At 45.2% G+C, this 12,352-nt stretch overlaps 1 protein-coding gene across 1 annotated transcript in view; it reads left to right on the top strand.

The window, feature by feature from the left end:
• The window catches only part of LOC134969752 (putative inactive carboxylesterase 4), a 127,913-nt gene that overhangs the window by 73,762 nt on the left and 41,799 nt on the right, over positions 1-12,352 (top strand). The window contains exon 7 of the mRNA XM_063945909.1: positions 8,219-8,395. Within this exon, the coding sequence (XP_063801979.1) occupies positions 8,219-8,284 (66 nt within the window). The 3' untranslated portion in view covers positions 8,285-8,395. The remainder of the gene's footprint in view (positions 1-8,218; positions 8,396-12,352) is intronic.

Genomic DNA, 12,352 nt, shown 5'->3' with positions numbered 1-12,352 from the left:
CTCCTCCCCCCATGACCCTCCTCCAAGCCTCAGTTAGGTTTTTGTGCCCGTCCGAGCAGGGTGCAATCTAGGTGGCTCTCTTAAGGAGCTGCTTAGAAAAAGTTTTTAGGTTTCTTATTTTCAGTGAGTCCTGCTGGCAACAGGCTCACTGCATCGAGGGACTTAGGGGAGAGAAGTTCAACTCACCTGCGTGCAGGATGGATTGGCTTCTTAGGCTACTGGACACCATTAGCTCCAGAGGGAGTCGGAACACAGGTCTCACCCTGGGGTTCGTCCCGGAGCCGCGCCGCCGACCCCCCTTGCAGATGCTGAAGATTGAAGGTCCAGAAACCGGCGGCAGAAGGCTTTTCAGTCTTCATGAAGGTAGCGCACAGCACTGCAGCTGTGCGCCATTGTTGTCACACACTTCACACCAACGGTCACGGAGGGTGCAGGGCGTTGCTGGGGGCGCCCTGGGCAGCAATGTATAATACCTTATTCTGGCTAAAAATACATCACATATAGCCCCTGGAGGCTATATGGATGTATTTAACCCCTGCCAGGTCTCAGAAAAACGGGAGAAGAAGCCCGCCGAAAAGGGGGCGGGGCCTATTCTCCTCAGCACACAGCGCCATTTTCCCTCACAGAAAGGCTGGTGGGAAGGCTCCCAGGCTCTCCCCTGCACTGCACTACAGAAACAGGGTTAAAACAGAGAGGGGGGGCACTTATTTGGCGATATGTATATATATATTAAAATGCTATAAGGGAAAAACACTTATATAAAGGTTGTCCCTGTATAATATAGCGTTTTTGGTGTGTGCTGGCAAACTCTCCCTCTGTCTCCCCAAAGGGCTAGTGGGGTCCTGTCCTCTATCAGAGCATTCCCTGTGTGTGTGCTGTGTGTCGGTACTTGTGTGTCGACATGTATGAGGACGATGTTGGTGAGGAGGCGGAGCAATTGCCGGTAATGGTGATGTCACTCTCTAGGGAGTCGACACCGGAATGGATGGCTTATTTAAGGAATTACGTGATAATGTCAACACGCTGCAAGGTCGGTTGACGACATGAGACGGCCGGCAAACCAATTAGTACCTGTCCAGGCGTCTAAAACACCGTCAGGGGCGTTAAAACGTCCTTTTACCTCAGTCGGTCGACACAGACACAGACACGGACACTGACTCCAGTGTCGACGGTGAAGAAAAACGTATTTTCCTTTAGGGCCACACGTTACTTGTTAAGGGCAATGAAGGAGATGTTACATATTTCTGATACTACAAGTACCACAAAAAAGGGTATTATGTGGAGTGTGAAAAAACTACATGTGGTTTTTCCTGAATCAGATAAATTAAATGAAGTGTGTGATGATGCGTGGGTTTCCCCCGATAGAAAATTATTGGCGGTATACCTTTTCCCGCCAGAAGTTATGGCGCGTTGGGAAACACACCTTAGGGTGGATAAGGCGCTCACACGCTTATAAAAACAAGTGGCGTTACCGTCTCCAGATACGGACGCCCTCAAGGAGCCAACTGATAGGAGGTTGGAAAATATCCTAAAAAGTATATACACACATACTGGTGTTATACTGCGACCAGCGATCGCCTCAGCCTGGATGGGCAGCGCTGGGGTGGCTTGGTCGGATTCCCTGACTGGAAATATTGATACCCTTGACAGGGACAGTATTTTATTGACTATAGAGCATTTAAAAGATGCATTTCTATATATGCGAAACTCTGGCATCAAGAGTAAGTGCGATGTCCATATCTGCCAGACGATGTTTCTGGACACGACAGTGGTCAGGTGATGCAGATTCCAAACGGCACATGGAAGTATTGCCGTATAAAGGGGAGGAGTTATTTGGGGTCGGTCCATCGGACCTGGTGGCCACGGCAACAGCTAGAAAATCCACCTTTTTTTTACCCCAAGTCACATCTCAGCAGAAAAAGACATAGTCTTTTCAGCCTCAGTCCTTTCGTCCCCATAATATCTGCCCAGGGATAGAGGTAAGGGAAGAAGACTGCAGCAGGCAGCCCATTCCCAGGAACAGAAGCCTTCCACCGCTTCTGCCAAGTCCTCAGCATGACGCTGGGGCCGTACAAACAGGTGCGGTGGGGGGTCGTCTCAAGAGTTTCAGCACGCAGTGGGCTAACTCGCAAGTGGACCCCTGGATCCTACAAGTAGTATCCCAGGGGTACAAATTGGAAATTCGAGACGTCTCCCCCTCGCAGGTTCCTGAAGTTTGCTTTACCAACGTCTACCTCCGACAGGGAGGCAGTATTGGAAACAATTCACAAGCTGTATTCCCAGCAGGTGATAATCAAAGTACCCCTCCTACAACAAGTAAAGGGGTATTATTCCACACTATATTGTGGTACTGAAGCCAGACGGCTCGGTGAGACCTATTCTAAATGGAGTCACTCAGAGCAGTGATAGCGAACCAGGAAGAAGGGGACTATATGGTGTCCCTGGACATCAAGGATGCTTACCTCCATGTCCAAATTTGCCCTTCTCACAAAGGGTACCTCAGGTTCGTGGTACAAAACTGTCACTATCAGTTTCAGACGCTGCCGTTTGGATTGTCCACGGCACCCCGGGTCTTTACCAAGGTAATGGCCGAAATGATGATTCTTCTTCAAAGAAAAGGCGTCTTAATTATCCCTTACTTGGACGATCTCCTGATAAGGGCAAGGTCCAGAGAACAGTTGGAGGTCGGAGTAGCACTATCTCAAGTAGTTCTACGACAGCACGGGTGGATTCTAAATATTCCAAAATCGCAGCTGTCTCCGACGACACGTCTGCTGTCCCTAGGGATGATTCTGGACACAGTCCAGAAAAAGGTGTTTCTCCCGGAGGAGAAAGCCAGGGAGTTATCCGAGCTAGTCAGGAACCTCCAAAAACCAGGAAAAGTGTCAGTGCATCATTGCACAAGGGTCCTGGGAAATATGGTGGCTTCTTACGAAGCGATTCCATTCGGCAGATTTCACGCAAGAACTTTTCAGTGGGATCTGCTGGACAAATGGTCCGGATCGCATCTTCAGATGCATCAGCGGATAACCCTGTCTCCAAGGACAAGGGTGTCTCTTCTGTGGTGGCTGCAGAGTGCTCATCTACTAAAGTGCCACAGTTATGCATTCAGGACTGGGTCCTGGTGACCACGGATTCCAGCTTGAAAGGCTGGGGAGCAGTCACACAAGGAAAAAAAAAAAAAAAAAAAAAATTTCCAGGGAGTGTGATCAAGTCTGGGGACTTCTCTCCGCATAAATATACTGGAGCTAAGAGCAATTTACAATGCTCTAAGCTTAGCAAGACCTCTGCTTCAAGGTCAGCCGGTATTGATCCAGTGGGACAACATCACGGCAGTCGCCCACGTAAACAGACAGGGCGGCACAAGAAGCAGGAGGACAATGGCAGAAACTGCAAGGATTCTTCGCTGGGCGGAAAATCATGTGATAGCACTGTCAGCAGTTTTCATTCCGGGAGTGGACAACTGGGAAGCAGACTTCCTCAGCACGACCTCCACCCGGGAGAGTGGGGACTTCATCGAGAAGTTGTTTCCACATGATTGTGCACCGTTGGGAAAGACCAAAGGTGGACATGATGGCGTCCCGCCTGAACAAAAAACTGGACAGGTATTGCGCCAGGTCAAGAGACCCTCAGGAAATAGCTGTGGACGTTCTGGTAACACCATGGGTGTACCAGTCGGTGTATGTGTTCCCTCCTCTGCTTCTCATACCAAAGGTACTGAGAATTATAAGACGTAGAGGAGTAAGAACTATACTCGTGGCTCCGGATGGGCCAAGAAGGACTTGGTACCCGGAACTTCATGAGATGCTCACAGAGGACTCAGGGCCTCTGCCGATAAGAAGGGACTTGCTTCAGCAAGCACCATGTCTGTTCCAAGACTTACCGCGGGTGCGTTTGACGGCATGGCGGTTGAACGCCGGATCCTAAGGGAAAAAAGGCATTCCGGAAGAGGTCATTCCTACCCTGGTCAAAGCCAGGAAGGAGGTGACCGCACAACATTATCACCACATGTGGCGAAAATATGTTGCGTGGTGTGAGGCCAGGAAGGCCCCACGAAGAAATTTCAACTCGGTCGATTCCTGCATTTCCTGCAAACAGGAGTGTCTATGGGCCTCAAATTGGGGTCCATTAAGGTTAAAATTTCGGCCCTGTCGATTTTCTTCCAGAAAGAATTGGCTTCAGTTCCTGAAGTCCAGAAATTTGACAAGGGAGTACTGCATATACAACCCCCTTTTGTGCCTCCAGTGGCACTGTGGGATCTCAACGTAGTCCTGGGATTCCTCAAATCATGTTGGTTTAAACCGCTCAAATCTGTGGATTTGAAATATCTCACATGGAAAGTGACCATGATGTTGGCCCTGGCCTCGGCCAGGCGAGTGTCAGAATTGGCGGCTTTGTCTCACAAAAGCCCATATCTGATTGTCCATTCGGACAGGGCAGAGCTGCGGACTCATCCCCAGTTTCTCCCTAAGGTGGTGTCAGCGTTTCATCTGAACCAGCTTATTGTGGTACCTGCGGCTACTAGAGACTTGGAGGACTCCAAGTTGCTAGATGATTGTCAGGGCCCTGAAAATATAGATTTCCAGGATGGCTGGAGTCAGGAAAACTGACTTGCTGTTATCCTGTATGCACCCAAAAAACTGGGTGCTCTTGCTTCTAAGCAGACGATTGCTAGTTGAATGTGTAGTACAATTCAGCTTGCACATTCTGTGGCAGGACTGCCACAGCCAAAATATATAAATGCCCATTCCACAAGGAAGGTGGGCTCATCTTGGGCGACTGCCCGAGGGGTCTCGGCTTTACAACTTTGCCGAGCTGCTACTTGGTCAGGGGCACACCCGGGCTGAGGAGGACCTGGAGTTCTCTCACTCGGTGCTGCAGAGTCATCCGCACTCTCCCGCCCGTTTGGGAGCTTTGGTATAATCCCCATGGTCCTGACGGAGTCCCCAGCATCCACTTAGGACGTCAGAGAAAATAAGATTTTACTTACCGATAAATCTATTTCTCGTAGTCCGTAGTGGATGCTGGGCGCCCATCCCAAGTGCGGATTGTCTGCAATACTTGTACATAGTTATTGTTACAAAAAAATCGGGTTGTTATTGTTGTGAGCCGTCTGTTCAGAGGCTCCTACGTTTGTCATACTGAGTGTTAACTGGGTTTAGATCACAAGTTATACGGTGTGATTGGTGTGGCTGGTATGAGTCTTACCCGGGATTCAATATCCTTCCTTATTGTGTACGCTCGTCCGGGCACAGTATCCTAACTGAGGCTTGGAGGAGGGTCATGGGGGGAGGAGCCAGTACACACCACCTGATCCTAAAGCTTTAGTTTTGTGCCCTGTCTCCTGCGGAGCCGCTAATCCCCGTGGTCCTGACGGAGTCCCCAGCATCCACTACGGACTACGAGAAATAGATTTATCGGTAAGTAAAATCTTATTTTTTTAAATAGAAACAGTGCGCACATTTGGCGCACAGCCCAAAAAGGGGTGTGTTTTTGCTGGGAGGAGGCATGGCCACACAATAGTACCCCAAATTCATATTACTCCACACAGTAGTGCAACTTTATTCACATTTTATAATGCAATAGTGTCCCTTATTCACATTATATTGCACAGTAGTACCACTTTACCTCATAGACATTACTCCTCACAGTAGTGCCCATTATTCACATTACATCACACTGAGTTGACCCTTATTCGCATTACACCATACCATAGACCACACAGTGGTGCCCTTTCTATACATAACACCACACAGTAGAGCACCTTATACACATAATGCCACACATTAGTAATGACTTTATACACATAATACCACACAGTAATGCCCCTTACACATATGACACATTATTGATGTCCTTATAAACATAATGCACCTTGCAAATTATGCCAACCTTTATTAATGCCCTTTTACACATAATGACACACGTAGTTCTCCTTACACATACTGTATGGCGCATATTATTAATGCCCTTATGCACATAATGACACACATAGTGCCCTTTACACATATTGCATGCTGCACATTATTAATGCCCTTATACACATGATGACACACATAGTGCCCCACACACATTTGCTGCACATTATTAATGCATTTAAAGACATGACACACTTAATGCCCCTTACACATATGTGATAGAGTCAAATATCTACCTTTTAACATTAGCTATATATTAATACCGTGTAGCCGTAATGGCTGCTAAACCATGTGCACATGCTACGCACTCCGTACGCTATTTGCGTATGAAGACCTCGCACGTGGTACGCAAATAAAGTACACACGCTGTGCTGGGTGTACGGAATACCCACAGTGAGCATACACACAGACAGTAACCTTTATAAACTTTAAACACAGATTATGCTTACACTGTAACCCTTGTATGCAACACACTATGATTGAGTTTGTATTGTAAAACTTTACTACTGAAATACTGCAGCGATATAACGCTGCTTAACCTTGTTAATGTAAATGCTGTTAGAGCGATTTAGAATTCAGAAACCCTTTGTACCAGCTAGAGAGACACAGACACCCTGCTGAGGTTCTAACACCTTATGTGAACGTTCTATTTGCAAAAGAATAATACAATACAAGTCATACACTATCAATATAACATAGACTACCTAACCAGATAACTACACTTAAAATACAATAACAGTACAATAACACTTAAGAGAAAGAGGAGAGAGAGAGAGAGAGAGAGAGAGATATGGCTCACAATAACAATAAAGGCAATGTGATTGCGGAGAAAACTTACGCTCAAGGGAAACAATCGCATGCGCCTCTGGATATCCAGCTCCCGATTATCAGCAATGAGAACCGTTGAAGAGAATAGAGAGCTGGATCAGGTCGGCTTGTCCTTTTATACCCTACACATAATACAGTACAATGGTCCTATATTCTTATTGTTCATTGGACACAGGAATTCCTCTTCGCATTATAACAAAAGGTCATAGGTTGATTCATACAGGTGGGCTGTGACTATTTCCAACTGCTCAGGTGGGTGGGAAACTAGGTTTCCCGCCGCATGGATAATAAAGTGCAAATAATAGTAAAAGTCCATAAACTTCTTATGTCCATAACTATTCGCACGAGCGATTAATCCGCTTCAAACCAACACCGGAATATTGCTAATTAAATACTCTTCCGATGGATACTAAACACCACTGTATAACCCTTGTCTGACCCTTCGTATCAAACAGAGGGATCTCTTTGTTCATGAACATGCTACATTAACTAAACTTTCAGATTCTATCAAAGGGACCATAATCTACAAAATACATTATATGGTTAAAATATGTAACGATCGAGTCGCCCGCTAGACGCACACAAAATCTACCGTAAATGCGCATACCGTGCGCCTGCGGGTGCACGCACCAGCGGGTATGCGTACGCACGGGAGAGCGTGGGCACGCGCAGCGGGGACACGCATGAGGTGCAAATATGGTAGTGTGCATCATGATATTTTTCTGACTTTGACAGTCCACCCTTTGGCAGTCACCAATAACTGCCACTTTCTAAAACATTTCAAAAAGAGAAAAATATATGTCATGTGTAAATACATTTCTATGATTGGGTAGGGGAGGAGAGGAGAAGGTAGGAAAAGGGTATGACCTAGTGAGATAGCAGAAGCATGTGTGTATGAATCCATGTTTGGGGGGTCATGTATCATCGTGCCGTACGTGTCTTAAATCAAGCTTCGAGGTATTGCCAAGTATACATTTGAATTCCTTCTTATCCCATATTAAGGGTCTGTGGATGGGCTGTCAAACTTTACCGAGCTCTTTTTGGCTTTTGGTTGCAACAAAATGGGGGAGCACATTTTAGTTGATGATACATGAATGGGGGAATATGTGATTGCTGATATCTGTGCCTGTATTCCCTATCGACTATGTGTGTCATTACCTGAAGGTTGTAGAGATGAAGATAAGAAACAATTATGGTAAATGCATTGGTATTCTATGTGAGGTTAATATGCATTTGTTGGTTTAAGTCTTGTCTGAAGTCTTGTCTGAAGTCTTGTTTGAAGTCTCCTTTGGGCTTTTGCTATTAACGGTATGCAAAAAGCCTTGTCAATGTCCATAGACTTACATAAAAAGTTGGGCTAGCGTAAATTTTAAATTTCTAGGGAAACTTGGGGTCTATGGCATAGTTCATCAATTATCTGTGTACAAGGTTGTCAAAACTTCTTCTTTAATCCATCTGTTGTCTGTATACAGGATCGCCAAATTCCTCTTCCAAGTGGGTCTTTTTACCATGGAGAAAAACAAAGGAGAAACGGGTGAAAGAAACGGACCGTAGAATCGCATTTTCATCCCATCATTGTCTCTATCTTTGGGTCATAAATCAAATCCATTGGAATTACAATTTCCTCACTCCTTAGACTCATTACCCTGGTACTACGTTTGCACTTCGTTAAAGCCTGAACGCATCTAAATATCAAGCCAATTGTTATGACGACACCTAAGATACATAGAAGAAACTTCCCTACATCCATTATAACTCCTTGAGCCCATTCTCCTAAACCAGAGAACCAATTTCGCGGGTTCAACCATGACACCCAACTGGTCAGCTCATTACCCACAGCAGCAAGGGTGAGATTGTGTCTCCTGCGGAATTCCCACTTTAATTGGAGAATGTCGTCCATCTTTTGGTCTATGACCTCGACCGGGTCCTCGGTGCTATTCGTAATATAAGTGCAGCATTTTACGCCGTACTGCGTTGCCAGTGTGACACAATATCCACCTGTCACTGCCGTGAGATAATGTAAGAACCATCCTATGCTGAACCAGTTCAGTTTTATAAGCTTGGAGCTCTCTTCCGGTATATCTAAAAGTGTCGTCATACATTTCTGTGATATTGTCTAATAAATTTGCAAGCGCTGATATATATTTATAATTTATCACTCCTCTGGCGGTGCGAGTGATATCTAACGCGATTAGGAATTGAATCCCGGTGGATTCACTGATCAGGTCAGAGGCCGGATGCTCTGTTCTCTCTATCAGGTGCCGTTTAACTATGTGCTCGTAATGAGTGTGGGTATAAGGAGCTTGGGCACTGCGGTGAATATCTTTCATTTTAGTATGTGATACAGTCATTACCTCAGGCAGTACCTTTCCAATATAACACAATCCTTCAGAGTTTGGGGCAAGCCACTTATACGCCTTCCTCCCGCATATGAAATATGCATCATCGGGGAGAACATATGGGACGGAGTAGGACATAACCATATTACACATCTTCCATGTGAAATCTCCTAACCCTAATTCTCCCATCTGTTTACTACACGTATCAGTTTGTATGATATGTGCACAGTATCCTGGTGATACCTCTCCAACTCTCATGGACCTACTTCCTAGGGTATACCTATATCGGAAATATTTTCCACTACCAGCTATGTGGCGTATAAGTTCTGTATCTGTTGGCATTCTATCGGCTCTGTATGAAAAGGTCATGGTTTGGTTATTCCATGACACTTCCCAATTTCCCGGTTTTCGGGGATTGGAAATGTTAAAACATACTAGGGATCTATCCACATGATATTGGTGGAGCTTCAAACTAGGAGGACTGGAGATATTAAACCTCCTGTCCACCGGCCTCCCACCACTTAGCTCAAGTACCTCCCCTACCGTTAAAGGGAATGGTACTAATCCTGATTTGCTATGGCCTTGAGGTACTTGAGAGCATACCCAACAATCTGTCTGATTTAACACATTACCCACTAAGGAGTGATAGTCACTTAATGGATGCCGGTCCATGTGGATATTAAAACTGGACTGACATTTCTTGATGCACCCATCCTCAACTACATTGTCACAGAGTCTACAGATACAGTTCTCCTCAGCTAACAATCCTTTCACAATATTTACAAATAACATGGCTGCTAGATCGTTTCCGGTACTCGCCTTTGCTCGGTGATTGTGTTGCTATTGGAAATTTACACCTCCGTCTCAGTCATCAGAAACCCATTCTGGATCCTTTCTCGACCTCACTGGTACTCTCACCGAAACAGACTGCTCTGGTCAACATCATGGTCAACAGGAAAATCCGTATCACAGTCTCTTGGGGCAAGTCCATCTTACAGGAGGAGAAAAGGAGAAATTTGTAATGGGGGTACAGGAAAACAGTTTGAGGGGGAGAGAAACTTGTTACGATAATTAGTTCTCTAGTCTTGTTGTTCTTCTTGTTCTGCTGTCATCTCAAAGGTGCTGTCTCTCAGTCTTCCAACCGAACATTCCGGTGATGCAATATTCCTTCCAAACCAGCGATCTTTCTGTAAGGAGCAAAAATCTTGCATTACCATTTGTCTAACTGATGTGTGACATACCATCTTTAAAACATGAAAACATGAGAAAGAAGAGGGAGAGGAGAAAAAAACAACTAGAGAGAGAGAGAACCGTTCATATATGTATATATCACATAAATCAACAATAAACAACAGGAAAAAAAACATTTTTCAAACATTTTTAAAATATTGTCAGATCATCAGGCTGTCATATCTACATGTCCCATGGTTTCCTTGCGCAGTCCCTCCCACCAGCACCTCCATACTCCACCCTCTGTATCTGGCCAGGATACATTGATGCGGATAGGTCATGCTGGGGTTTGGTAGACTTCTGCAAAGACCAAGCAGATATGCAATGTTTGAGTCCTACCAATAATCGTCAGAGATGGGGAGAGAAAAAGAAACATTTCACAGATACATTTACAACGTTTCACCCGGTCATTCCTGTGTCTTCAGGGAATGACCTCCCAATTTATTAACCGTTACCTCAGGCTTACCATCAGTCCTAATGATCACCTTTCCTGACTACATATCATGAGTGTGGGCCAAAATTCTTCCTATCTGATCCCTGGTTACAATTTGGTGTGTCCTAACTTTTGCTCATTTTCATGTCTAGGGGGTCTGACTTTATGTGGGCTGTTGCAGTTGCTGGCATAATGCCCTTCTCTTTTACAACGATAACAAATCCTTGATTTCCTCCATGTGCCAATGGCCTGGGGTTTTGGTTGATTTGATGTCTCCTCTAATGCTTGGATGCCCATCGCCATCAACCGCTCTTTCTGTGTTTCTCTGGTTCTTTGACTATTATGGTCATGTTGTTGTCTAGGGGGTGTATATACCTTGTGTGTGTTTTTAGACCTACAATCTCGTGCAACATGACCTTCCCTTAAGCAGTTGTAACAGCTTTTCACCTTTAACTTACCCACAGGGATCTGAGGCTTCTTTGTTTCCCTGTGCTTGATGCTGTTTTGCTCATGCCCAACAGCAGAGTCCCTTAATGCAGTTACTGATTTATCTCTCCAGTATGGATTGGTGATCTGTATCCTTGCTCTCAACACTTCCTTTAAACCATCCATTAGCACAGATACTGCTACTTCTCTGTGCGGTGCACTTGTTTCGATATTTTCTATACCGGTATACCTAGTCATGTCCTGCAATGCCCGGTGGAAATAATTAGAAGTACTTTCCCCTTCGTTTTGTCTTATGGAGAAGATTTTGTTCCACTCGACAATGGCTGGGAAATATATTTCTAACTGTCGGTTGATCTGCTTAATACATTCCTGATTGTGTTCCTCCGTACAAGGTACCTCCGTGTCTAATTTACAATCAGCAATAAATTTCGCAGGGTCAACACTGGAGGGCAAACATGCCCTCAGCACTGTCCGCCACTCTTTGTTGGTGGGTTCTGTGGAGTTTCCTAGTTCTTTAATAAATCTTTGACATGTAACTAGATCTTCCCTAGGATCAGGGAATTCAGACATAATTGATCTCAATTCGGTCCGGGACCAGGGACAGCGCATTGCACTGTCCTTGACGGGAATGGTTCCCTGATCGTCAGTCTTCCCATTGGGGACTGTGATCACCCTGACAGGACTAAACTCAATTACATCACCTTGTTTCGGTCTTACAATATGGGGTACATTTGTTTGTGCGTGATATAAAACATTGTACGTACCTGTGGACACGACCTCACCTGACCCTCCGTTAGGGGGTTTGATTATTGCCTTTACCGATTTGGTCGCGTCCACCTGGATGTCTTGTGTGATGGCTGCTGGTAAAGGTGCCGACATCGTGCTGGGCTCACTCTCTTGCTTGTAGTCCTGAGGGAAGTTTAACATGGGGTGCAACTTGCATAGGTTAATAGTTGTACATTTAACAGTATTACAATTATCATTGTTATGTTTATTACAATTATTCTTATCATCTATAATACAGTTGCTAAGTGTATTTTTATTGTACAACATTGTGCCTTTCTCCGCAACCATAATCCTCTCCATTGCCATGTCTCTCCTCCCAAGATGAGAGTCAGATATGTCAGTTAACTCTCTTTGCATTTCACTTTCCTGTT

The sequence above is a fragment of the Pseudophryne corroboree genome, chromosome 11, assembly GCF_028390025.1.
Source record: "Pseudophryne corroboree isolate aPseCor3 chromosome 11, aPseCor3.hap2, whole genome shotgun sequence".
Taxonomy (NCBI): Eukaryota; Metazoa; Chordata; class Amphibia; order Anura; family Myobatrachidae; genus Pseudophryne; species Pseudophryne corroboree.
The sequence above is the reverse complement of the archived record's forward strand: the minus strand, read 5'-3'. Positions and strand labels throughout refer to the sequence as shown.